We start from the raw sequence: 24,613 nt of genomic DNA on the forward strand, positions 1-24,613 counted from the left end.
CCTCAGAATAATCTCTAGCCATTAATTCCACATAATGATTTTGCACTGCATGAACTATTTTCCTTTGTTTGTCCTGAACCTACTGCTAATCAAGGTCACTGGTTGGCATTAATGTTTTAGAGTGAAACACATTTAGTTCTATTCATTCTTTCTATACAATTCACAGTCATGTAGAACAGATCTTGTCATATCTATCCAGGTTTGTCATTTTTCTGAAGTTAAACATGCTCTTTTCTTAAACCTGTGAACCTCCAGATATTGCTGGACTACGATTCCCACCAAGGCCATCCATGGGACTTGATGGAACCTGGAGTTGAACAATATCTGGAATGTCAAAGTTCCCTTCAACCTTGGCTTAAGATTTCTTTTAAGGGAAATATGTCATCCCCCTCCACAAATAATTTTACTTGCTTTTTTCTATACTTTCTCCTACGACCCCCATAGACTTAGATCAAGGCATGACATTTGTTTTCTGTGCCATATTTTGACTTCCAGGAGGTCATACACAAATAGAGGTTCCCTCTTAGAGCTACAGTCATTTCTGAAACTGGCTATAATACTTTCTTGTATTATGAAAACTTGTATGCTATCTGATGATTGTGTCCAATACAGAAATCTCCACCCCACTCCAATAAAAGAATAACCATATTGTGGCTCTAATCCTATGTACACTTACACTGAACTCAGTGGGGCTTCCATGTGTGTGCATGTGTGTTTGCACAACCAGTCTGTTAACCAGTGTTGGCCAGGCAATCACCACTTCAATAGCAGTGCTTGTTCTGAAGCAGGCTTTGGTGTTATCAGTTTGACGATTACAATCACACCTTTTACTTGTGAAACTTCAGATGAAAAGGGTGCAGAAGCTGCAGAGGACAGGCCCTATAAATATGTTTAAAATGTTTTCTGGTCTTTCTCAAACATTTCACTCCAGCAAAGGCATTTACACTTTGATAACCTCTTGGACTCCAAAGAGGTTGTTGAGACTACATTCCTTTTTCTTTTAAAGCAACCAACCTACAGCTTGTCCTCTTTTTTTCCCTCAGTTATGGAGCATTAGCAGGAGAGCAAAAGGATCCTTTCCTGAAGCTCTACAGTTTCTTTCAGTGGCTCAAGGACAGAATCAAGTTAGGAAGTTTTTGTTTATCCAGCTTTGGCATCTTCTCTGCCACTTACCTACTATAGTGGAACTGACCAAGATACAACAATCACTAATATTATTTTTTCCTTTTTTATTTCATTTCTATATTGCCCAGAAGCTGAAGCTCTCTTTACAATAGCTTTATTTTATGTTGTTCTCTTCCTATCTCCATCGTTATGTTCTTCTTCTCTATACATTCCTAAAGAACAAAAAAAGTCTCTCTTTCTCAACCTCTACCCCCTATTGAAACACAAGCACGTAACTACACGCACAGCCAGTTACACACTCAGGATTCCCCTACCCACAAATGCCATTATCATCTCTATGCCTTTACTTTTGCCATGCATACAATCATACACAAACACTCAATTCTTTGCCTAAATATTATTTGTTTAAAATAAATAAATAAACAAAATTGCTTTTCTGGAGAGAAGTTGGAAGGTTTGGAGGAGAAAAGAGTTAGACAAGTATGTTGATATGTCCATCTTTTCTTCCTTGATTAATTTTCTGCAGTAAGGAAAAGGATAGAAGGAATGCTTGGAAAACATGGCAGGGTTATGAGTTGAAGATGATGCTGTCTGGACCTCAATAAAATTCTGTGAATGAGGTGTGGTGACTGAGAATAAAAGCCTCATCTGGAAGTACCACTTAAAAAAAACATACATATAAAGAGGAACAAGTATACAAAAAGTTGTATAATTTTAACGGATGGGGTGAATACAAATAGTCATGCCTGAAGTGGGGTTTAAAAGAAGACAGCACAGTACCAAAAATCAAAGACAGAAGGATGTTTGCACCTTATTCAGTCAAGCTGCTCTGCTTGGCAAACTATCTGAATCAGCAGTGTACCTTTTTTCCTCCCAGAAAAACCTCTTCAGCTCCTTAGAGGGCACTTTATCTTTTAAGGCAACCCAAGTCCATAATCAAGTCTTACAACATAGCCAGCTACTTCATAAAATCTCAGTAAATCATAAAAGGGGCACATTAAAATAATTTGTATCAGTTGGGGACTGATTTAAAGCACTGCTCCCTATTCATCAAGGGAAGCCTTACGTTTGCTGGCATAATCTGAGGAAACGCTGACAAGGTTTGCCAAGTCCATTAATAAATTTGAAGGAGGAAAAAAAGAGCAAAGAAAAATGGGAGATGAGTATTTCCATAGCAGTAATGGACAAGGGGAAATAAGAGGGGTTCCCCCCAATAAATGGTGCTTCTTTCAAAGCTTCCCATACTCCCCCTCCCCATTCAAAGTTGACCATGCAAGAGGCAAAGTGAGGCAATTACCTCAAGTAGTGAATTTGGGTGCTATTAAAGATGACATGGAAGGAGACAGGATCTGACTCAGAGGGGACAATTCCTATGGAGTTTGCCCTCACAAATGTTACTGAAATGACGAGGAGATGTTTAAGATTATGCCCCATGTTGATTATAGGGAAGGAGGAGGTGCAATTTGGATTTTCTGCCTCAGGCACCAAAATGTCTTGGACTAGCTCAGATAGTAATCGAGAAAGACAAATCATGCATAGACTAGAAGGTCATCTAATCAACCGCTTGAACTTAGGAACATGATTTTTAAATTGGCCTATATAAGGATGACTGCAAAGTGGCAATTTGGTTCCCTCCAAATAAGCATAACTTGAAGTGTGTGTATGTGTGCGTGTGTGTGTGTTTTAAAAAAAAACTTATTGCCTACACCACTTTTTTTAAAGGTGAACTCAGAGTGACTAATGGCATAAAAATGGTTGTGCAATACCATAAAACATACATCGAGGACATGTTATGTTCTAGTGTGGCTGAGCTAAAAGTAATCACTGTTTTTGAGGTTTTCATAAATTTTTTTTTAGCTGCCCTTTTTAGTGATTGTTGCTGTTGTTCAGCTTGCCAATACATTTGTTTCTTTGATTTGGTTGCCCATACTTGCTCTCAATTGTTCTTATTTGCCCTTTGTGATATTACCATATTAGCCAATCCTAATTAGCTTTGGGATGCAGGTGGCACAGTGGTTTATCGAAAGTTCGCCAGTTCGAATCTGCACAACGGGGTGAGTTCCTGTTGCTCTGTCCCAGCTCCTGCCAACCTTGCAGTTTGAAAGCATGAAAATGCAAGTAGATAAAAAGGTACCACTTTGGTGGGAAGGTAACAGCATTCAGTGCACTTTGGTGTTTAGTCATGCCGGCCACATGACCATGGAGACTGACTGCGGACAAACGCGGGCTCCCTCGGCTAGGAAACAGAGATGAGCACCGCCCCCTAGAGTCAGGCATGACTGGACTTAACGTCAAGGGGAAACCTTTACCTTTACCTTATCTTTACCTTTAATTGGATATAACAGCCCACACGATTTTATTTATTGATAGATGGTGACACCACATCCAAACTAGCATCATATCATCATCAGTGGCTGCCATGGTCTTTCATCTGCTTCTCACTTAGCAAGCTAGAATATGGAAAGTTACTTATTCAGGGGGTGCAATCCCATTAAGATGCTATAAAACTCCGAACATGGAGGCTTTCAGGTATCCTATGCAGGGTGGGAGAGGTGGTCTGCACCTCATCACTCCTTCCACCTTCAAATTTGGTAGCTGGCTGATTTCAGCCAATGAGTTACAGTACTCCAGAGAGGGAAGGAAAGAGACTGGAGCGCTATCAGGATTCCTCCTATTCTGGTGGCCCTTGTCTGTCCACCCCCATTTATTCCTTCTCTGGGATCTTTTGACCATGCTGCTGCTGCAGTTCTTTCCATCCTGACTGTGAAGGACATTGGTGGTGGGGGAAGAGGGCAATCCAATGGGAATTCCTAGCACAAATGCTGGATCTCTTTTCCAGCTTCAGAGCCTGGGATCTGAGGTGTCCTGTGCCCCCCCCCCCCCCCCGATGCTGTCTAGGAGCCATAGGATTGTTCTGCTCTAGAAATAAAACAACGTGTATGAGGTGTGAAAGCACACATGAAACAGCCTAAATTACTATATACTGTATGTCTTATTGTTAGATTAGTGATCCTTGGGGCACAATCCACTGGGAAGTTCTCCTATGGGATCTCACTGAAATTAGAGACAGCTGCATAAAAGCACTTAATCAGAATCGGTGGGTCTGGAAAGAATTTTAGTTTGATAGAGCTCTGTAAAATGTTTTAGGCTCACTTACTTGAGTCACACAGAATCCTTCGCTGATGGCAGTGTATCTGTTTTCTGTATATGGCAAGACTGAGCAACTTACGGCCTTTGAGATAGTTTGGCCTACAACTTCCATTAAGCTTAAGGACAGACTCATGGGATTATAAGCCAAAATATTTGGGGGGCCATACATTCCCCACCCCTGGGTTATGAGATTTCTATAACAAATTCATATGTAAGCCCCATGAGCACAAAATTGGTGTTGGGCACAGAATCAAATAGGCTGGGAACCTGGTAATGTTAAAAATGTATACTTGTGCAGACCTATCTGGAAGTAGTGGCAATGCCAGAAGTGGTGGTGACCATTCTTAGTCAAGGGAGTATGTAAACAAGCTTCAGTGTCCTGCATAACTCTTTGACCCTCTGCACCAGGATGCAAAGGAATTATGCAAATATGTACACAAATGTACCTGTGTTGATTTGTATCTGTTCCTGCAGCAAATATGGTTGGATTCAGATGAACTAAATTAGGCCCTATTGATTTCAGTAGATCTGCTCTAAGGATGACTATTTCTAGATCCAATTCACAGGAATCTATTTTTGTTGGACCAGAATGTAGGTCACTGTGTCACAGATTTTTGATTTTTTAAAAGCATGGAGCATTTTTGGCATGCTGTAGGGTGGCTTTTTGGTGGATGACGCTATATATGCTGAAGCATATATAATAATGATCATAGGATTTGGAGGAGAAAAGGGGGAGAATGGTATGAATTTGGCCTTTGAAACCGAATACCTCTTTTTATTACTTGCACAAGGATTCCCCTGCTGTTTTTCCAAACTATTTCTCTTTACACCCTCCTCCATCACCATATACATATGAAATCTGTCAGCTTTTCCAACAGAGGGGTAAATGTGAGCTGCAAATCATTTGACATTGTTACCTTCTAGAATTCCACAGTTCAAGAATAAGGAATTTGTCCTATGGAGGGTCAGCACAGGGTATTAGATGGAAAAACCAACAGAGAAGGAAGGGGAACACCTCCATGTATTTAAAGCTGGAAGAACAACAGAAGTATAAAAGATAATTATGACCAAAAGAAGGTGATAGAAACAGCCTTTAATACTGACCTAATTCTCTTCTGTTGATTTGTGGTTGGGTTGATTTCAAAAGCAAGACTTAAAGAAAGTTCAACCTTGTCTGAAAAAGCTCATCTCTGACCTGAACATTTATCCCATTCCATTGCCAGACAGGGGAATAAGATTATGGATATGAAGTGAGCTTTGGCTATTGAGTGGTTATAGAAATATCATCATCATCATCAAGAAGAACAGGGTGAAAGAAATGTACTCTTCACAACCTCAGAGACCCGCTTTGCTACCTCGCTTTTTCCTCTCAATGTACCCTAGCATTCCAAATTGGTTCAAAGGCTGAAGTCGGGTTAATAGTATTCCTTTGTGCTTAGATACTTAGGTGTTGTATGTATATCTTAATAGGCCTCCATTTCTATTTTCCGATGCCACAGGAATCTCAAAGAACACAGAAGAGACTTGGAAATGCAGGTGAAAATTGATTATAATGCCAGTGCTAGGCAGAAATCTTCTCCCAAGCTCCCTGAAACATGCACGTGCATAGGTAAACATGGGGTTTGATATTTGGGTCCTGTTAGTGGGGAGAAGGACACTTCCCAGAATTTTTTGCAGGGGAGTTACTCACAAGGGATTCTACGAAATGCAGCTTGCAGGAAGCAATTGAGATAGTCTCTCAGTCACATGGTAAGGTTTAGGTCTGTAGCCATTTTTCCCTGAGAATTTTGGGGAAATTGATTCACACCCTCTCCCCAAAAAAGCTGCCCCAAAGTGCTAAATAATAGCAATGGTGTGCCTCTGTGTAAGTAGAGAAGGCATTTCCATCACTACTGAGTAAATATATCCAAATCTCTAGTTAGATGCAATTAGGCAGAAGAGTTTCCAGGACAAATGTGAGTCTCACATAGCCTTCAGCCCTAGCATCTCTGATTCCTGAAACTCACCACAGCATTGTGTGTTTGTGTCCCTCACCATACAGATAAACCACCCAAGAACAATGTCTTCTTTTGTCTGGAATGAGCTTCAGTTTATTAGCTGTCATGCATATTCTAGCATTTCAGTAAGGACATCGAGGCAAAGAAGATTTGTGCATCTATCTTAAATGCGTATCTGCAGAACAAGTTTCAAAATCAAACTGCACATTATAAAAACTATGCAAAAATACCTCCACTTGTTACCATGACTTGAACTTGTTTACAAATAGAGATAGCTTTCAGTAGGCTATTCCAAAATAGTGTATAATTTTCTGGGTTTCTTTTTGAAATGTTTATTGGACTCTGGAGATCAATTATTTCTGTTCTATCAAAACTCTGCAGTCCAGCTCCTGCTTTGAAATACAGCCTGGTGTGGTGTCTGTATATGTATAGTCAAGGCCTTATGCTGTGGGGAGCTTACCATTAAGTGCCACTTACTCACACCTTACAGATACCATCTTTAACTTTCCTTAAGTTACATGTGTACATTTTCCCTTCACAGCCAAACCCATGTTCCATCTCTCTCACAGCAACTGAGTTGCCCTGTCTGCCAATAATTCATCAGTGTTAGCATTATGTTATCCCAGTAGACTATCCTTCTAGGACAAAGCTGGGAAAGTCGTGTTTGACTCAGACTAAGCCAACACAGTCAGGGATGATGGGAGCTGTAGTCCAACATATGCAGGGCCACAAGTTCCCCAATGGTCAAGGACACTGCAACAGCTCAGATAAGAAAACAAGAGGCCTGCGTTGTTTAGAGCTACAATCCGATGCACATCTCCCTGAAAATAAGGCCCCTCAAGTTCAGGATGATTTACCCTGAGTGGACATGTGGAGGATCATTTACTCAGACCTACTTGATGAGCTCCATATATGTTCTGAAATGCCTCTTAGTATATATATGCACTGGTCTAATCCTGTGGAGCATTTAAGTGTTCATAATGGTAGGCACCAGGAACACAAAGCCTTCAGTATGGAAACTCACCCTGCTGCTGGGCTGGGGTAATTAACTATATGGTTATTTATTGTGCTCCCCTGCATGGAGTCTGGCCATACAGCAATAGTCGGGATGCTGTAATGTTTATTTTATATCACCAGTTAAAGTTTCCTCCTCCGACCACTCCTATTCCCACCTGATCTGCATGTGTGGAAGGAAGGTTTGCCTGGTCACCCAGTCGCAGGGTGTCTCAACTCTCACCACAGCCTTTTCCCCAAGAGCAGTGCCATATTGTTATCTTTAAGAATGATTGGCAACTATTTGCTTAAGTGGGATGTGTGACCAAACAGAAGGGCACTTGAGGGGCTGCATCCAGACTGAACTGGATCAACTGTGCTGGCAGAAGTGAACCTCCCTGCCTACACTTTCCCATGGCAGCACCTCCGGGTTCCCAAAAATGAGACAGAGGCCATGCTGAATGGGGTGGAGGGTGAGGGGGAATCCCCCTAAATTGGGCAGAGGGACCTTCACAAGCAGAGCCATTTTCCCCACCAAAGCCAGGCCCTGAATCCAACCTACTAACAGTAAGTCTTAATCCTGCTTCCTTCCCCTGCTGATTCCAACTATTAAGAATCAAGCTTGTTGTTGCTTGCATAGCATCCTGTCTGCATACCATACCATACCATACCTAGAGCAAAACAGAGTAGCATATTGCTGTGCTTACGTAGACAGATGCATCTCTCAATACAATTCTCAATTTGTGCACAATTACGCTTTTCCGGAATCATATGAACCTCAGGGTATTCGTGAACTTTTCTCACCTTCCCTGAAGGCTTGACCTCTGATCCGTTTGTTGAAAGCCTATCCCTGAATATGCTTGACATTCTCTTGTTACCAGCTTGTGGCTTGTTCCCTCACCCCACCCCTGCAACCCAAAATAATTTTTCAAAGCAAGACCTCTTGCCTGGAGTGCTGACGGAGTGGTGGGCCCTGGAAGGCACTGGTTGTGTGGGAAGACCTAGGCGTGACCCCATCTTTGGTCCTCTGGACAGCCCGAGCCCGTCCTTTGGTGAATTCATTTAGGGTTGAACTTTCGGTGAACCGAAGCTTGAGGGGAAGAGGAGCTGGCAGGGCAGCAAGGCCGACAGAAGAGCGGAGCTCTAGGCAAACCTATCGGCCTGAGTAAATATTGAACGAGCCCACGTGAGAGGTAGGGTATGAAATGGAGCTGCAAGAGCAGCATGTAAACTGAGGAAGGGGTAGGTGAGAGGGGCAAAGGGACCACCTATTCATTCTTTAAAAAAAAAGAATGGGCCTGGGCCTCAAACCCTCAGGGGACTTAATCCTCCTGAGCACTGGGGAGGGCAACAAGGGGAAAGAACAGGATGCAGTTCGTCCCAGCCTGAGGACACCTGTGCCGGCAACAACAGCAAGGAGACTACTGCTGAGTGCATGCCCTCAAGCTTTGTGCTGCTGCTGAAGTTTGGCAGTGAGAGGAGCCAGGGCTGAGGCCTGGCTAGAAGCCACACATGGGGCCCAGAAGCAGGGACCAGCCCTCCCAGAGTGTGGGGCCTCCCTCAGGCGACGGATGCCAGGAGGCTGGGAGTGGTGATGTGCTGAGAACAGAGCCGCATGTGCCACCCACCTAGGCTACCCTGCAGCACTGAAGCTCACTTGTTTCCCTAAGGTGTGGTGGCCAAGGCAGCAGGTAGCTACGTGTCTTCTTCTACAGCTGGCAGTTCTCTGCTTGAAGGGCTGTCAGAGGACTGTTGCCTTTTTGAAGGAATGCTTTAATTCAGGGGTCTCAAACTCGCGGCTCGCAGGCCGATTGCCAGGATGGGCGGGGCACGGGGGAGGGCCCTGCGGCCTTCAAAGCGCCGGCGGCACCCAGGCCGGCCGCAGGATGAGCGGCCCACCACCGCCGCGGTGGTGGAATACTTGCTGCGGCCCAGCCTCACCCAGACTCTACTTCCAGCGGCCCCCAGGTAAGCTGAGTTTGAGACCCCTGCTTTAATTCCTGTTAAAGAGCCACTGTCTGTCAGCAGCAAGCACCTGAGCAGGCAGGGCACAGGTCACCTGGCCACAACCTTTTGCACCATGGCGAGCTGTTCTGTGCTTCTCTTACAATTATCATAATCATAATTACTAAACCTGCATATATACATATACATGAACATGTGCACATTTTATGCCAGTCACTATCATTATTTGCCTTCTACTTTGATGATGCATTTACTGTCTTTTTTGTCAATTTATACATGGTCACCCTAGTCCCATTACCAAGATTCAACTGCCAGGCTGTTCCACTTCCATGTGCAGAATTGAATTGGGGAGGAGAGGCATCATCTTGTCCTTTGCCTCAGGCAACACGTGTCTTGGGCTGGCCCTGTCAGAAGCTCTTTCCCTAATCCCACCTGGGAAATGCATGCAGTACATGATCATCTATTAATTTCTGGGTTCAGCTCTGGCAATGAAAAGAAGGGCAGAGGCCCACATATAAAATTAACCTTTGTGTTATTCACTTACCACAGGGCTTTTTTTAATTTCTTGGTATGATCACAACAAACAAGCTGTACTATACCCAATAAGGTAATATGCCTGCAAGTCTCAGTGGCATATCTTGTCCTGATTCAAATGGACGCAGGGTGGAGGGGGGCAGTTGCACAGGAATTGCTTTGCCCCCCTCCCCACTTCTTCACCACTTTTTTTCTTTTTAAATCAGTGTGTAGTGAGATTATCACCACTTCTTTTCTTTTTAATCTAGGGTGATGTGTCTGCCAATAAATTGTTTTTAAAAAACAGAATGTGAAGGAGATATTGATACTGTATGCTAATATTGCACATCTTGCTATTCTACCATCTTACAGCATTCATTTTGAGGGGGTTTGCACTGAGACTTTCCAGTGGATTGTGCTCCAAGATTGCAAAGTGGGAAGGTAGGCAGGCAGGCAGGCAGACCTGTTTGCATTCACTGCATTTTGTTTTTCTTGTAAAGGCTTAATGGCATTTGAGTGGAAAAGTGAAAGTTTCTTTCTAAAATCTCTTTCCTTTTATGAACATCCAGTTTGCCTGTGATGGTCACACAGGCATTTGTATTTTTCATGATCAGAATGGGTCTTAACAGTGAGAGAGAAAAAAACATATTCCCAGGGACAAAATATTGTAATTTCAGTAGAGGGGAAAATGTAGCATCTTTGTAACTAAAGGAGTACCTTGAAGAAAGATGCCTGGGACACCCTCATTAAATGAGTAACCCCTGTTCCTGTATAGTGTGACCCCTTTTATTTTGTCAGCTACACTGGATCCCAGTTCATGTCTGAATACAATGCAACGGTGGTAGTTATGACTCTTAAGCCACAGTCCTGTGGCTCCCAGCATGCCACATCTTGGCTGGCTGGGACCTGCTAGGAGTGATAGGACCTTTTACTGCCTAAACATGCAAAACCAGGGACACTTAGTGGCCTGGAACCTGGCTTCCTGAAGGACCATCTTCTCTTAAATAACCCGCTCATCCCATAAATTCAGCAGTTGCATTATTCTGGCCTGTGTCAATTTCTGTTTCCCTAACATTCGGATTCTATAAATCTCAAGTTTTTTCCATCCCATTGATGAAGTAATTTGTTACTTTTGGTAAGTTCCTATAAATATATAAATAAACTGAGCAAAATTCTCACCCCTCTGTACTGGCCAAATTCAATATGCACAGCTTATTCCTAGCATGAAGAACAGCATTGTATCTGCCCAATACCATATAGCTGGTAAAGTTGAGGAGCCTGTCAAGAAGAAAGAGGTGGCCACCCTAATTCAGTATGGTGAACACGGCTGACTCTACAGGATTTGAACCCTGCCTTTTAATGACTGTGCACTCAAAACCCCCTCCTTAGACGGATAAATCTGTCAGTGTCACTTTCTCCCACCCACATTTGAATTTTCATTCCATTTATGAATAAATCTTGGCAAATGCTTATTTAAAAACAAGCTGAACAAAATTCTTGTCCATCCCTAGGAAAATGCTCTTTGTACATGCATAAATATATTCTAAATTACTACTTTGCATTTGCTGCTAGATTAGCTAATAATTTAAGTTAAAAGTCCTGGCTGTAAGGAATGCTTTTTGCTTAAAGGGAAAGTAACACAGTTCTCTGTCCCAACATGGGCCTGTCATGTGTAGATGGCATAAAAAGCTGTACAATTAAAGGAATGGTCAGTTGGGAAGGAAAGTTACAAGGATCCCAAAAGTCTTCTCTTTCTCTCTTTTAACAGAAAGTGGTTTTATGAGATCAAAAGGTCTCTCTCTGTGGTGAGAACAAATGCTTTAAGGGGGCGGGGGTGGGAATCACACCAAGAGTTCGGAACAGATGGCACCAACGTACTTGCCAAGGAGCCAAAGAGGCTCCTAGGCTGCCCCCACCCCACCCCAGCCTGTGATCCCAGGCAGAAGACGGATCTGCTCAGTGTACCTTCTGAAGATCTTGCCCCTAGAAGAGAGGATGAGCAGATCTAGCCAGGTTTCTGCCATAAATTATTTAGAATCGTGTGTGTGTGTGTGTGTGTGTGTGGAGTGGGAGCACAAGCTGGAAATTTCCCTTTCTTCTTTGATAATGAAGGAATTCCAGCTACTTTGAGAAAGGCTGAGAGAGACAGAAGAGAAAGACTGTGGTTTTGACAGTTTTCATTAAGATCCATACCAGGAGTGCTTGGCTTCTGTATCCCCACAAAAAAAGAAAATGACCAGGCAGATACATCATTGCAGAGCAATCCTTCCAGTCTTCCACTTTCTTTGGAGAGGGAAGAGGAAGGGAAAGCAAGCAAACCAGGAAAGTGGGCATAATCCAGCAAGGAAGGAAATAGGCGGTGAGCACTGAAAGGATCAAGGAAAGTGCAGGAGGAATATCCTGGACCTAGATATTAATTTCCCTTTCCCTCTCTCAAACAACCACTGGACCACCACCAAGAAGGCTCCTGTATCATGCTTTTCCAGGTCCTGCCCTTTAGGGTTTCATTATCCCAGCATCCATATGAATTTTATTACCCCAAGACTGCTAATGCCTCCTCTCAAGCCTGGCTGGTACTGTTTTGCCGAGTTTTGTAGGAGAAAGGAGGGAGTGCCGGTATGGTATAGTGGTCAGTAAGGACTAGGAATGAGGAGACCCAGGTTCAGGTCCCTGTTCACCTTGGGGAAGTCTAGATTTCTTGGCCTAATTAGTGATGGGCAAACTTGTACAGAGGAAATTCATTATTTGATTGGAAAGTAGCAAATTCTTCTGTTCTTCGTATTAAAGGGAACTCTTGAGCCTGGATAAGCATTCCTTTTAATATGAAACCTCAGTCCCCATATGTGAGGTTTTGCACATGTGCAATATTAAGGTTTATCTTGGCATTGCAGAGTGAGCAATTTATTTATGAGTCCCCACATTTGGTGGCTCCTTTCAGACTTCTTTAAAATATGGATTGCCTGCTTGAAGATGGCATGTGATGTACACTCAATGTCATCAATCGCTGGTATGAAGATAATTGTGCAAAGTCCTCCTCAAAGCCAGAGCTATAGCAGTCATAATAAGGGAAGCAGCTAATGAGACCGCTTCAAGGATTTTTTTTTTGGGGTGGGGGGAGGCTCTAGATATTAGGATGACTATAGGGGGTTGCCTGTGTATTACCTTTCTAAGATTCTGGTGCACAAAAAATGTAAGTATTATAACAGATTAGTTTCAACCCACAAGTCAGCTAATCCGGAAATTTGACAGCAACACTAGAACTAGCCTACCCAACTTTACACCATCTGAAGGGGACTTTACATTTATTATTCAGTTTCATTGACCAAGTGCACCACTAAAACCTGATACCCAGCTTTACTTATATAATAGCAAAACCAAGTATGCCAGCTTGAACTCCTTGGAGGAAAGGCAAGATACAAATGCAATGAATACATCATACCTGAACTGGAAATATGGGGGTGGATAGACGCCTCAAAATCTATGAGAAGGGGAGGCCGCAATTGTGTCTGAACTGATGTTTTTGGCAAGAGATTCTGAGGGACTAAGGCAAATAATGATGACAAAGATAAAGTTCTTAAAATAATTGACAAACTGAAAGTTAATGGAGGACCAGGAAAATGTGGTTCAAAGTACAAAATGCAAAGTAATGCATGCTGGAGCAGAAAATCCCAAGTTCAAGTTTAAGCTGATGGGATCTGAGCTAGCAGGGACTGATGGAGAAAGCAATCATGAGGTTGTGGTGGACAGCTTGATGAAAATGTCAACCCAGTGTGCAACTGCTGTGAAAAAGCATGTCATGCATAATAAGGAGAAGAACTGAAAATATACTTGCCAATATCATATTGCCCTTATACAAATCTATGGTGTGACTGTTGCGTAGGGTTCTGGTCACTGCTCCTGAAAAAGGAGTTGGAAAAGTGCAGGGAAGGTCACCTAAGACGATCAAGGGGTTGAAGGACCCTCCTGGTGATGAACAATTACAACACTTGAGATTGTATAGCTTGGAAAAAAGACAAGTCATGAAGACATGATAGAGGCATACAGAATTATGCATAGTATGCAGAAAGAGAGAGATTTTCTCCCTCTCCCATGGTACTAGAACCTGGGGCTCTCTCGCAAAACTGATTATCAGATAAAAGGAAGTACTTCTTCACACAGTGCATAATTAAGCTTTGGAATTCACTTCCACAAGATGCAATGATGGATAAGAGGACTCAGGCTTACCTGGTCCAAATCAAAGAACATGTGGGTTTTGTTTTTGCTTTTAAATCACTGCTTGTTTTAACTGGATTTTTGTTTTGATTTATAGATGTGATTTTATTTTATTGTTTTTAATGGTCTAAGGTAGGATCATTAAGTTACACAGACTTCCATGTGTACATTAATATGTACTCCCCATTGAATTCAATAGCTCTTACTTCTGAGTAGACATGCACAGCTGTTTTGAGGGTATTCCTTATGATGAACATGTTAGGGCATGCTAGGAGTTATAGAACTTTTTCTGCCTAAACATGCATAGCATTATACCCTTGTTATTTTCCCCTTCTCATTTGATATATGCATTTTTATTTTATTTTATTTTGTCGTTGTTGTTATATTACATGAAAAGCCTCCTTTCTTCCTCTTGCAGGGAACCCAAGACAGCTTAACAAGGCTGTCCTCTCCATTTTGTCCTTGCAACAACAACCTGGTGAGGTAGGTTAGGCTGAGCGCAAGTTACTGGGCCAAAGTCACCCAGTGAGCTTCATAGCTGATTGGGGACTAGAACCTGGGTCTCCTCAGTCGTAGTCCACCATGCCACACTGGAATGCATGTAGAGAATGAATCTTTTTAAATGTTCTGGGTTGTTGTTTTTTGAGTAAACAGAATAACTCTAAAACTGTAATGTAGACTCTGGATTTAATCATCTTAGGACTGCCTTCTTTGCATGGTGATATTAATTACTTCACTTTTTTCAGAATGTAGTAAGTTCACCCTACAGCATTCTGCTGGATGGGGCCTTTGAATGTTTTTTGCACCTAAATCCTACTCTGATGGTTCCACTGTGCGCACTCTTGAATTTTTCCACTGACTAGGGAATTTGGTATTCTGCACTATTTTCAGTTACTGGAAGCAGTTTGTGGAAGGGCCCTAAATGTAGCAGAATGTCCCTGGATCAGCTCCCAGCATCCTCATCTAAAAGTCAGCTCAGTCTGGACTGGGGCCGGGGAGTAGATTGTGAGCCTCCAGGTGTTAAACTATCTCCCATCAGCCCCACTCATCATAGCCAATCATTATGGGCACTGTAGCCAAACAACATCTGGAGGGATACCCAACTTCCCCACTCCTAGAATAGACAATGGGGAGATGGACCCCATATTGTGATGCTGTAAGGTAGAAGCTAAAGAGGAATCTTTGCAACTCCTTTACAAATCCTTTTTACCATGGGACACCTGTCTTTTCAACAATATTGGCCTTGCACTAAAAAGAACTTGGGATGGTACCAGAGAGAAAAGGTGGCCAAAACATGAGGTCTAGAACCCAATGAAAAGTAAACTTTATTCAGTCTGAGGTAGTTTTGGTTCAAAGTATAAAGTATGAGGAGACAATATCTCCAGTTTCAGCTTAAAATACTATGTTTGCATTAACATCTAAATAATAATTATTAATAACAATAACAATGACACAGTTTCAGCTTGTAGAAGTTTTACTCTAGCGCTAGGCTAATATTTGTGGGACCAAGGAAGCTTGTACCATCTGCCCCAGGTTTCCCCACATTTATAGGAAGAGGTCTTGATCTACAGGGGAATAATAAATATAGGGGAAACTGTTAGCATAGTTCAACATGATTAGATGTTGATCAGGATTCGTTCTGCACAAACAAAGCATTGAACACATCAAAACCAAATCTGCTCAATGGCTTGGAGTCAGACTGAGTTATACTTACAGAAGGCCCACTGAAATAAATGGGGTTTAAGTTAGTCTAATCTATATGTGACTTGGGTTGCAATCTGATAGACACTTATGTGGAAGTAAGTCCTATTGAACTTTAATGGGGTTTATTTCTGAGTAAATATACATAGGATTAAACTATTGGGTGGGTTTTTTTAAAGTAAATTGGCACTGGCTTAGAAGTAACTTCTGTAGGTTTTTATCTGTCTTCCAGGGTGGTTTGTAGCAACCTTGCCCCAGTGCTGCATTTCTTAAAGCAGAGAAATTGAGTTTTTTTGTCTGCATGGAGACTTTGCAGTAGAAGTTTGCCTAATCCCTGTTGACTGTGTGCTTTACAAATGGATAGATTTGTAAAGCATTTGGAGTCAAAAGATGTAACCCAAGATGTTTATGTGGTATCCTATTAGTCATTAGCCCAGAGGGCAGTAGGGTAGACATTAAAGCCAAGATAACAAAAAAAAATATTTTGGCACAAATTTACCATACAATCATATTCTTGTCTACTAAAAGTGAATTCACCTGGGCTTACTCCCAGGTAAGTGAGCATAGGATTGCAGCCTAGGTATAGTAAAAACTCTCATGGACTCCCATGCATTATCCAGACATGTTTACTGGGCAGTAAATCTTATTAAATTCTATAGAACTTGCTTCCTAGGGACTCACCCTGTTCCGTGGGCTTCATACACTGGTAGGTGTGCATGCACATGGGATTGTAGCCATACAGACAAACCTAAGCTCACTGATGTTGAAGTATGTCCCACTGAATAGAATAAGACTTATTGAGTAGGGCTTACTTCAGAGTCAACATGAAAAGAATTGGGATGCTATTAGGGGAGCAAGGAGGATGCTATTCATCACTTTGCTCCTCTCCATAGTATGAAGTCGCTTGCAGGGATCCCCATTTTGAATGATCAAATGTGAATCTCTTTGCATCTGGAGATCACAGAGTCGGTGCTCCGGTGCAATGCCAGTTCGTTGCAATACATATGTGGACGGAAGCAGGCGTGCCACTGGCTGTCGCAGGGTAGTTAGCTGTCTCTGCACTGATTGGCTACCTGGAGCTAGCTGTCCATAGGAGAGTTGATGCTAACCTAATGAATAATACTCTTTGTGAAATCCCAGGTAAATTTTGCTTAAGCCTACCCTTGGGGGCACAGTTGTTGAGCCTCTTTCTGCCCATGGGGGAATTGGGAGCTGCTTTTGTGACCCAAAATACCACCCTACTTTAACTTAAAGGTCTTACTGCTAGAAACTAAGCCTTAGGGGAGCCATCTCAACCATTTAGACTGAGATAAAACTGCACAGAAGCTGGAGAGACACAGAACAGCCCATGGTTAGGGGGAAATCAGTGCTGGGACTGGGGAAAAGGAAGGGGGACCCCCAGAAAGCCACTATGGAACCCTGCATGGGCCAGATTTGGCCCTTGGCTCTGAAGGTCTACACTTCTGCCATCAGGACTGGATTCCTGAATCATGCTTTCCTGCTGCCTGAATAGCCTGGCTCATAGGAGCGGGGAAGGTCTTGATGCCAAAACAAAACCTCTGCCTGATCCAGAAATCTGAGAGACTGTCAAGCTCACATATTTCTACCTGTGCTGTCCTAACTCAGTTCAACCCCACCCTTTGCCCCCTCTCTCTGGCCAGGCCATTCACCATGCTAGGGAACGGGTATGATGTTCACATTCTCAAGAACAGATAATTATTGCTATGCACATACAAACTTTGGTGTTGACATCAAAGGCAAGTCTGAAAGGACCCATCACTAAGTAGTGATCAGCTGTCTTGCCTCCCTTCCCACAGTCAGAGAGCGTATTCACGTGAAGGACAGCCGATCCATGGATGCAATTCCACGCAGCCAAACTGGTTCGGGTTAGCAGTGATTAGCATGCAGAAGCGCTGTCCTTTTGTAGTGCAAAACAGAAGATGGATGGGGGGAAAATAGTTTCTCTAAGGCATCTGGCATAATAACTAGGATGTCTTTCTTTCATTCCAAACTATACATTTCAACAAACTTCTTTACAGTAAGCTGTAACAAATTTTGAAAACCCTAATGAGAGACTACAGTTTAAGACACTAACAGCAAAAAACGAAACAAACAAGCAAACAAACAAAAGCACTTCACTCTGTTAAGGAAAATTAGCATGTAATATTTGTCATCTCGAGTCACTTTAAGAATAGAAGCACTAAAAAGAAAAAAAATCAATTCTCTACTGTTGAAAGTGCGTCTCCTATTTTTAGGGAGGAATTGGGGGGAGGAAGATGGGAGGAAAAAAAAGATTGGTTTTCCCTGAGATAAATTAGTATTGCTAAACTGGGCATTAAAATAGACAGATGCTCTTTCTGCAGTTCCAGGTCCTGAAAAAAGAGATATTACAAAAACGACAGGCCGATGGATAGGAATAAGGGCTGCCTAAAGGGCTTGTTCCTGCACTCTCAAATTCTTTAAATCTCAGTCGTTGCGGCCAAGTAAATTTTCCCTCCTTGTATTCATTGCTGGGTGTTTTCTGTATTGTCAAGTGAAGTTGGATATGTGGATGGTGCTTTACTCGATCAGTAAAGAAATGCACGTGTGCCCGCAACACGGTGTGTGAAGACCACGGTGAGTGTTGGGAACTACTGGAAGGCGGCCTCGCTAAATCGGCCTGGGCAAGAGGAGTCTGCGCTGGCCAGTGCACCGTTTGTGCCCAGTGGGAGAGAGAGGGAAACTTTGCACGTGCCAGGCGCAGTGAAGCTGCAGCTCTGCGCGTGTGAACGCGAGCGCCTGGCTCGCGTGCGCACAGGATCAAGCCGCGCGTGTGCGCAGACGTGGGCGCCGCTGCTGACACGCGCGCGAGCAGGCGCGGGGGTTTCCTCGGCGCGCCGCTGTGCCAAACCCAGGCGCGCCCGCGGATCGGCCTTGCGCTCCCGCTGCGAGAGGAGATGCTCCTTAAGGGGGCGCGGGTGGAGGTGCGGGGGGAGGGAGCAGATTTCCGTGGGGTGCGAGAGGGACCCTGCCGCGCGTTAACCCTTTCCTCGCCCCTTCAAGAGGACACGGAGCTGGGCGACGCGTCGGGGGTGGAGGCGCCGCTCGATCTGTCCGATGCGGCCTCGGCGCTTTCCTTGGCCGAGCCGCTGCGGGGGGCGGCGGCGGCGGGGGGGGCCAGGCCCTCTTTCTCCCGCTTCTTCTGCTTCATCCTCCGGTTCTGGAACCAGATCTTCACCTGGGTCTCGTTGAGCTCCAGGGTGGCCGCGATCTCCACTCGCCGCGCTCGGGTGAGGTACTTGCTGAAGTGGAACTCCTTCTCCAGCTCCGTCAGCTGCTTGGTGCTGAAGTTGGTCCGGATGTTGCTGGGGTGGACAGCCAGGCCGTAGTCGGACACTTTCGCTGCTCGGGCGAGCACAGACGCGCACCCGCCCGGGGAAAAACGAGGCAACGGAGCCGCACGTTAGAAGGCTGTCACAGTTCCCTGCTCAAAGACGAAGCGGCCTCCCCCCACCCCACCCCACCCCACCCCACCCAGGCTGTGGAAGCCCTTCGTGATCGCGTGCAAACCACTTGGGCTGCCTGGGCAGCAAGGCGGTATAGAAATGCATTCAGTCGTCGCCATCATCTCAAATAAATGCAAAGACCAGAGCAAGTCTGTGACTGCCAGTAGTCAGGGTCAGGCTTTCCGCCGAGGTCCAAAGGCACCCAGCTCCAGCCTTCTTCAACTTGGCGCCTTCCAGGTGTGTTCAGCTGGACCATGATCATGGGAGCTGCAGAAAGCATCATGTTGGAGAAGGCTGTTCGACATACTTCTGGCACTAAGGCAGAGCTCAGGTCCACTCCTGTTGTGGGGAATCCAGCTTGCTGGGAAGTTCACCCCCTGCAACTAGGATCTCCTCTCCTTAAACCTGAATGCTTGAGGCTCTCATAGTTTGCATTCCTTTTCTCCCCCTGCTTTTAAATTGTCTGTTTCTTTCTGTGTTTGTTTAACCTGTGCGATGTGGAGGTGACACGGTTGGGCTGGGCCTTGGGAGATCCAGGTTCTAGATCCCAAGCAGTCATGAAGCATATTGGTGACTTTGGCCCAGTTGTTACCTCTCAGCCTAACCAACCCCACCGGATTGTTGTGCAATTAAAATGCAGACAAGGAACTTCCTTGGGTTCCATTGTAAAGGAAAGAAAGCCAGGCCACAAGTGTATACTATTAAAATAAACCACTCCTGTTTGTTTGGGTTTTTTGTTCCCATATTTATACACAGCCTTTCCTCCACAACAGCTTCCAAGTCGGTTCACAATATAAGTAAATACATGTTATGACTGTTAATCACTACAAGGGCATTTGCTGATTCAGCAGTATACAAATCAAATAAATAAACCCATCAAAATTCATGATTATTTTTCCTGCTGGTATTTAGTAGTTTTTGTACTGCACATTTCATGTTTGTGCATAGTCTTGTTGCAGACAGGCCTCTCATCTGTTTATTTATAATAACTAAATAAGCAAGTTCATGTGGTCTAGAAACAAGACTTGGGTAACTTTTGTTAACATTTGCTTGTGCTCTGTCACCTCCTAATAAGAAGTCCTTTCTTCTCTAGAAACACTTCAGACTATCTAGAAGAAGGCATCTTCGGGGAAAAACCTCCCTCCACCTTGTGTGTGTGTGTGTGTGTGCGTGCGTGTGCACACACACACACATGCATCCACGCATGCACTTTGTCCTAATTCCTAGACTGAGAAGAATCTCTCTAGTTCATGATGAAAGAAGTTTACTTTGCACCTGCTCAGGGACACTTCCTATCAACATCATTATTAATGTTCTAAAGAGTAGGCTAGGCATGAAAAATAGATGATGGGCCTGAACCTGCTCATTTGTGAAGTCCTACCCCCACCATTTACCCACCCCTCTCTCCACCACCTCCATTCTTGGCTTGCATCTCTGTAAACAGGGCAAGTTTTCTCCTTACTTTCATTCCTAGTTCCTTAATGTCAGGGCATGGTTCTGTCCCTAAACCTAATCTCAAATTCCTCTCCTTTCTTCCTGATAGAAATACCCTGGGATTTGTTACTGTCACTGCTGTTTTGTGAAGACTTTAAAAAACTGAGAAATTCTGAAACAGGTGAGAAACATTTTGTACAACTTTTTGCAAAGGTGTCTTGTGTTAAGTCCCATTCAGTTCAAATGGGAGCTGTGGAACAAGCCTGCAGGAGGACTTCATGTGAGTCATAGGCATGGACCCAAATTTGGAAGCGGCACAGAAAAGCTAGTGGTCCATGACTGCTTCTCTGACTTGAGGGAATCGCAAATTCTCCTGTAAGTCATCCTGTGTCTTGTTCACTAGATTGATGTGACAATGAGCCACTTTAGCAGACATTTCTTTTTTTTCTCTGAAAAGCGGGGTCAACATACCATAGAATAAATAAAACTGCCCTAGAAGAGCATGGACATTTTTGAGGCCATCGAAGAGGGCGATTCCTCCTGGTTTCAAGGCTCAGCTGCTAGTCCCACAGGCAGGAAGCATCCCCTGGCACATCTCACCTTCATCTCCCTTCCTGCAGTTTGAACCCATTGACTCCAATCTTAGCCTTAGGGCATAAGATGGTGGCCTTGCCTCTCTCCACTGGCATCTTTCAAGACAGATCTTTTCCTGCCCTCTGCACACAACCTCTGTTTCCTCCGCTCCCTTGCTGTAGCCCAACCTCTTATAGTTTGGCTTCTAGATGGGATGGGGACGGGAGATGATGATTTATTATTACTATTATTACATTAAAATATCTCCAACCTTTCTCCCTCTCTTGCAAAGAACCCAGTATGGCTTACACAGTCCACCTCCTCTCCATTTTAACCCTACAACAACCCAGTGAGGTAGATTAGGCTGAGAGTCAGTGCCTGGCCCAGAGTCCCCCAGTGAGCTTCGTGGAGGCTAGAGCCCGGTTCTCTCTGATCCTGATCCAGCATTCTACCCACTGCATCACAATTATCCCCTTGATCACATCCTGCCTGTCTCTAGCAGCTGGAACAAAGCTCCTAGGATGCTTTGGAGAGGGCATGATAGAGCCAATTTTGATCCAGGGGAGGAAAATCCTGCCACCAGCTTAACCTCGGCTCCCCTCCTCTTACCCTCTTGAAAAGGATCCTGGCAAAGAAACCATGCCTGCCTGCACGTGGGAATTACCTGTCTTGGGAGGGTTCCTTTTCACTTTCATCCAGTCAAAGGTTTGGGTGGCGGTGGCAGCAGCCATGGGACATGGCTGGGAGGATGAGCAAGCCCTCAGGTCTTTGTTCTCGTGTGAGGGCGGCGACAGGTTGCCAAAGGCCCCTTGCAAGTAGCCACTCTGTTCAGGGCCATAGAGGTGTTGTGGCTGAAACTGGCCCGTGGTGCTGCAGAAACCGTCTGGTAAACTTCCCAGGCTGGAAGAAGGAGATGAAGCAGCAGCAACTGCCACGCTGGCAGGGTAGGCCGAGGACTGGAAATAGGCTCCATCCGTCTCCTGGGGGTTGAGGTAGAACTGCTGGGTGACGAAGCTTGGGCTGCAGCTGGGGGCCATGTATCCGCCACCTCCTCCTGGCTGAGATGACCCTGTGAAGGAGATGCCAAGGCCAGCAGGGGTGGGAGGAAGAGGAGGAGGAAGGGGAGGAGGGGGAGGGGGAGGAGGGGGGTAGCTGGGGTTCTGCTGATGGTGGTGGGCATTGGGCCCAGCAGCGGCGCCCACCCCGGGTGCCCCGAAGTGTCCCTCTGAGTGATAGCTGTCACAGGAAGGAATGCTGGTGCCTGAACAAGCTGGGAAGGAAGTGGTCCCTTGGTCGAGATGCTGCTGGTACTCCTTGGGTGCGTAGGCGCTGGGCCCACGGTTACAAATTGCATAGTCTAAGAAGAAGTTCATTCTAGGTATTGTTGCTTGGCCAATGATGGAAGAGGGTCGCCCTGTTTTATGGGGATTCCTCCTGCCCTACAACCTTTAGATAGTATGTCAAAGTTATCCAGGGGGGAAAAAAGAGAAAGGGAGAGAGGGAGAGGGGGACAGGGACAGAGAGAGAGAGAGAGAGAGAGAGCCACCCTTCCCATCTATGGATTTCTAGCCTTGGAGCCCCCATACCCCCACCCCTCCTTCCAAGAGCCTTCAGAATGGGGGTGGGGGTGGGGTGGAAAGTGGAGGTGGGGTGGAAGGGGGTCTGGATCACGTGGTTTGCCTTCAAACCCAATGAGCAAATGCCTCCTGAAGTTTGTCAGATATCTACCATCATCCATCAAGCCTTTGACATTTGCATGACAAAGGAACTTCAATCAAACTTTTCCCCATCGATCTGATTAACAACACGGATACGTCAAAAGGTTTTCCCCCTCAAAGACTTCGGAAGAAAAAGAAGAAGAAAAAGGAAGTGATAGAAAGGGGTTGGGAAAAGGAAGGGGGAGGAAGAGAAGTAGGGGGGGAGTTAGGACTATTCAAGGTCCCTTCTATGTGTTAAAAAGACTCCCCCCGTTCCAATTCATAAGACTGTGGCAAAGTCACTAGAACTTTTCCTCCCTAAGTGGAATAAAGGAGAACGTTAGCCCTGTTCTGACTACAGGAGGTTCACATAACACGTTTACATGGGGGGAATGGGGCAGAAAGTGAGAGGTAGGGGAGACTTTTTTAAATGAAAAAATAGTTTTTTCCTCATTAAAAAAAATTAATCACCGAAAAGATGCTTAAATGTTTATGGAGTTTGCTTAAAGTGCTTCTTGCCTTTCCGTAAAAAAAAAAAAAAATGAATAAAAAACATCCAAATAGCTTTGCTTTGCGCATCGCCTTTGTGTCTGGAAGCCCGGTGCTTAAGAGCAATTTAATTCAATCAACATTCTAATGAGTTGTGAAATAAAGTTAGAAGCACAATTGTCTTTTCTGAGGACGGGGGGAAGCGTAAATGAAATTGAAATTCGATCTACCCTATCCATCTATTCGTTATTTATTTTATCTGACTATCCATCCATTTCCACCCCAGCTTTCTCATCCGTTCTTTGCCTTTACTTATTTCCTTCAAAAAACAAAACCCAGAACCTCCCCCGCCTCCCAGATCTGACTATGGTGCCACCTTGGCTTGGAAGTCCCAGGACTTGGATGGGCGTGTTGCGAGCGGCCGGATGCGGAGATTGCTGCAAATCATTCCCAAAACTGGAATACAGGCAAGCCAACGACTTCCTAAGCCATCCTTTGGCAACACCGCGGTGCAACAGAGCAGCCCAACCTGTGGAAGGGAGGCTGTTTCTGGAAGGCGCCCGAATGATTTAGACTGCAAAGGGCTAAAATATGCTTCGGTTCGTGCAGGCCGAGCGTGGCGGGCGTGGGGGGGGGGATGGGCGGGTTTCCTGACGTTTAGTTTGGAGGGCCGTGCGCGCAAGCGCGCCACATTCTTCTTTTGCCTTCCGCGCAAATGTTCCTCAGGGCCCAGCAACTGGCCGAACTCAAAAGCCATTTCTTTCTCTGTCTCCGGCTCAGTCTGGCTCTGTGTAAGTGAACTTTTGGCCTGCTTCAGGCCCGCTGGTGCTCTCCTCGTGGGCTGAACGACCAGTAAATATCCTGACAAGTAACAAATGACCGTGGGCGTCCGATTGGAAGTTACTCTTGTCTTCCGTGTGCTAACAAGTAAATAGATGTTGCCTGCCCGGCTCCCCATTATATTGGGCATGAAGCGGTTTAGTCTCTCTTCGCCTTTGTCAAGACTCCTAGAGGAGGCGATCCCGCGGCAAAGGGAAAGTCCGTAATCATCCATTTATGGACTGTCCAAGTGGCCCCTGAATGACGCCCCAAGCAGAACCTCTGCACGGGCGAGGGGGCGGGGGGGGGGAGGGCGGCTGAAGGCCGACGGGGTCCGGGGAAAGAGGCACGAAGTTGTGGCACTTATAATTGCAGGGAGGGTGTGTTGAAAGGGGAGTGGGATGGCCGAAGCAGAGTGCCCCCCCCCCCCGCTACTTCTTGTTGGCGATTCGGAAGTCAC

General features: G+C 44.9%; 1 protein-coding gene across 1 annotated transcript; it reads right to left on the bottom strand.

Annotated features, from left to right (window-relative positions):
• Positions 1 to 18,693: 18,693 nt before the first annotated feature.
• Positions 18,694 to 22,521, bottom strand: HOXB1 (homeobox B1). Its single transcript, XM_044444691.1, has 2 exons — positions 21,813 to 22,521; positions 18,694 to 19,037 (listed from the first exon to the last, which is right to left on the bottom strand). The coding sequence occupies exons 1-2, from the start codon at positions 22,519 to 22,521 to the stop codon at positions 18,694 to 18,696; spliced, it is 1,053 nt and encodes a 350-aa protein (XP_044300626.1).
• Between the last annotated feature and the right edge of the window lie 2,092 nt (positions 22,522 to 24,613).

This window comes from Varanus komodoensis, unplaced genomic scaffold (assembly GCF_004798865.1).
Source record: "Varanus komodoensis strain SLA01 unplaced genomic scaffold, ASM479886v1 scaffold45, whole genome shotgun sequence".
Lineage (NCBI taxonomy): Eukaryota > Metazoa > Chordata > Lepidosauria > Squamata > Varanidae > Varanus > Varanus komodoensis.